Here is a 3279-nt window from a genome sequence, read left to right on the forward strand (position 1 = left end):
TCTTTTTCCGTGTCCGGCAATGAATCGCAACCCTCAGTGTCGCCCCCGTACCGGACCAGGACCGGCAACGGGATCGCAAACCTTGGTGTTGCTCCCGCGCCTCGCTCAGCCAGTGAGCGGGAACCAGTCTGTATGTGGGATCCGAACCCTCGGCAGGAGCGCCGCCGCACCTCCCAAGCGGCACACTACAGTAGTGCGCCACCGGGCCGGCCCACAGTGACTCAGGTTTTAAGCAAATCACAAGTAAGCCAGAAATCTCTTACAAGCTCATTTTACAATCTTACCTTTTAAAAAAAAATGCACCAAATCTAACAGAAGTTTACTCTAAGAAGGTAATGTATCACCACTTGCATTCAATAGAATAATGATTCTCTTTAATGGTAAAATATTAAATGTGTGATTTTCTAACAAAATGAAGTTTTTTGTTCTCTCTACAAACATTAATTTTTTTCTGAGTAAAACGTATCAGTAGAATGGTACCTTCATGGCCTGATGAAGCTTCTCAGCAAAGAAAGCTGGTTTGCTTGTGGCACATTTTACTGTAAGAGAGGCAAATTTTAGTTGGCGTATCCACCACAAAAGAAGAAAGATGCATGTGAAAGAAACAAGAAATACAGAATTTTTGCCAACAGGATTCTATTCCCCATGTTGTTTCTCACTGCCACACCCCCACCACCACCAAAAGGAGACATTTAGCTTATGAGAAGACATTGAGGACCCTCCAGACGATGATTTTGAATATCCTTTCCCCTAACATCCATCACCTATTTTACCTTAAATCCACCTAAAAGCAACTTCAATAGTTATTACTATCTTAAACATATTCATCTTGGAAATGGAGAAACCAGTAGGTGTTAAAGGCCTACAAATAAATACTTTCTTCTTGTTGTAATAAGAACATTAAAACAAAAAAAACAAAACAAAACAAAAAACCACCCTGGGATAGGACAGACTTAAATATAAAGCAGCGCCCAGATAAAATACTGGCACATGTCAATTCACAGTGCTTTTTATCTTGCAACTTGAAGTGAAATTTGTGGACCAAAAGCATTTACATCAACCAGGAGCTTAACAATGCAGGACCCAGGATCCATCCCAAAACTACTGAATCAGAATCTGCATTCTAACAAAAATTCTGGAGGATTCATGTGCCTGGTAATGTTTGAGGAGCACTGCTTAAGAACATAGATTCCCCAGCCCTAGTGGTCATCTGAATAACCTGGGATACCCTTAAATTTGTACAGATTTTCGGAAGCTAACCCAGACCTACTGAATCAGACTCCTGGACTTGCCCAAGATGGTACAGTTAAACAGTGGTAGACCAGGATTTGAATTTACATTTATCTAATTCCAAATCCCATGCTCTTAATGACTATTCATCGTGGCCTCTGCAGTGTGCCCCACTTGGTGCATTGCTTGGCATAAGCATGTGCTCAATAACTATATTCCACCTCTCCATATTTTTGAAAGGGAAATAATATCTACTGTTATTAAGAAGGTTATCACACTGCTTTGTCAATCTTACATGTTGCCTCTATTTGAAACATAGATGCACCATCTCTGAGGACTTGTTTTTTGTTTTGTTTTGTTTTTTGAATTCCTTTTTCTTTTTTTTTAGGTATGGGGCAGCATTGAAAATACAATTTCTAGTTAGAAACTCTTTCAGCTCCAGGACTACATACCGATGGCTGTGAGGCATTTCTCAATGTCACCTTTCAGCTCCAGGTCCAGAACTTTGTTCATGTCGTGCTGACTGTACTTGGTGTATTTCTGAAACACTGAATATTAAGTTTAAACTAAGAGATGTACAAAACATCCTATTCTTTAGCAAACTTTAGCAAAATCAGGGAAACTGCTTCAAAGAATTCCTTGGGATAACTGAACTTCAGCCACACATTTGAAGGCTATTCTCACAACTAAGCATAATATGGATACTTCATCTTCTCCTGGGAACATAACTCGCATGGCCATGTTTGTAAGTGTTGACAGTAGTAGAAATGGCATGTGACTGACAACCATAACACTTACGATGGCAGTGCTAAGTGCCATAGCAAATGTATGTTCCTTTATAGAAAGATCTGAGCAGTGAATTTCTCTTAAGTTTAAGATGGGAAAACAGTGTGCTATTATAAGAAAATGAATTTTAGGTGATCATCATGACTTTCTTCCTGCCTTGGCTTCCAAAAAGCACAGAGCTAACTAAATCTTGTGCTCAAAGGCTGGAACTCTTTTCTGGGTTTTTTGTTTTTGTCGATGCTGTTATTGTTTTTTCTGGAGTACCTCCATACTCTTTTGGCGGTGAGTTCATTTTTCTTCACTGTAATTTTATTTGTTCTGTTTTATATATGACTTTTGTCAAATTTATTCCAAATCTTTTAGATAAATAAAAATAGTGAAAATACTGAAATGATGCCCGACGTGCCAAAGTCACAAAAAGTGTTTCAAGTACTATAAAATAGTGGCTGTACAAAGTTGGACAAATGGATAAATAGTCATAATGTGTGTGGAGCACTATGTTCATTTGATACAGGAGTGACACTGATAAAAACACAGCTGCATTTTTTCATAAACAAATTCCAGAAAAAAAATTTTTTTCTTGTTACCTCTGCGAAGATGGGGATAGCTTCTGGTGGTAAGAATAGTAGTGAACACGTTCACGTCTGTCCCCTTTCTCCTTTCTCCTGCTTCATATAAAGCCTGTCAAGAAACACAAAAGTAAACACTTGACTATCTGCTGAAGTGATATCTGCACAGGAATGTTAGGTCTCCTCAAAGGTTTTCTAGGCAGCTGTTTTGTGCCCAATACAATCAGAGTAGGCAATCCTGAGACTGCACGTTCTTTAAAGACAGGGACCTTATTTTGTCTGTCAAGTGTTGTCCTCACTATCTGTAAAGGGGCCTTGTAAACACTAAGACAGATATGTGTTTGCAAAATAAATGTTTTCTGAATTAATTTGCTTTAAGATTATGCTCTATATAACTCTAAGAAACTCTTCTAAAAAAGATTTTTTACTCTTTTTTGTTCAAAGTAATTATTAGCAATACTTATAAATCAATACTTCAGCCATAACTTAGATCTTGCATTTTGATGTTAGAATTTCTGAATTCAAATTCTGACACTGCAATTTAAAAGCTGTAAAAATTTAACCTCACTAAACTACTGATTTTTCCCTTTTGTAAATGAAAAAAGATAATCCCTGCCCTATTGTCAGGAGCATGCTCTGATAACTTTGAAATGTTAATTACCATCCTCCAGGATCACACTAATCCGTGTAGCCT

General features: G+C 37.9%; 1 protein-coding gene across 1 annotated transcript in view; it reads right to left on the reverse strand.

Annotated features, from left to right (window-relative positions):
- The window catches only part of LOC103604648 (annexin A1-like), a gene marked incomplete at its 3' end in the record, with an annotated part of 46445 nt that overhangs the window by 28596 nt on the left and 14570 nt on the right, over positions 1-3279 (reverse strand). Inside the window, exons 9-11 of the mRNA XM_008589221.1 lie at positions 2604-2697; positions 1683-1778; positions 481-539 (exon numbers count right to left, since the gene is read on the reverse strand). Of these exons, the coding sequence (XP_008587443.1) occupies positions 481-539; positions 1683-1778; positions 2604-2697 (249 nt within the window). The remainder of the gene's footprint in view (positions 1-480; positions 540-1682; positions 1779-2603; positions 2698-3279) is intronic.

The sequence above is a fragment of the Galeopterus variegatus genome, unplaced genomic scaffold (assembly GCF_000696425.1).
Source record: "Galeopterus variegatus unplaced genomic scaffold, G_variegatus-3.0.2 Scaffold5304, whole genome shotgun sequence".
Lineage (NCBI taxonomy): Eukaryota > Metazoa > Chordata > Mammalia > Dermoptera > Cynocephalidae > Galeopterus > Galeopterus variegatus.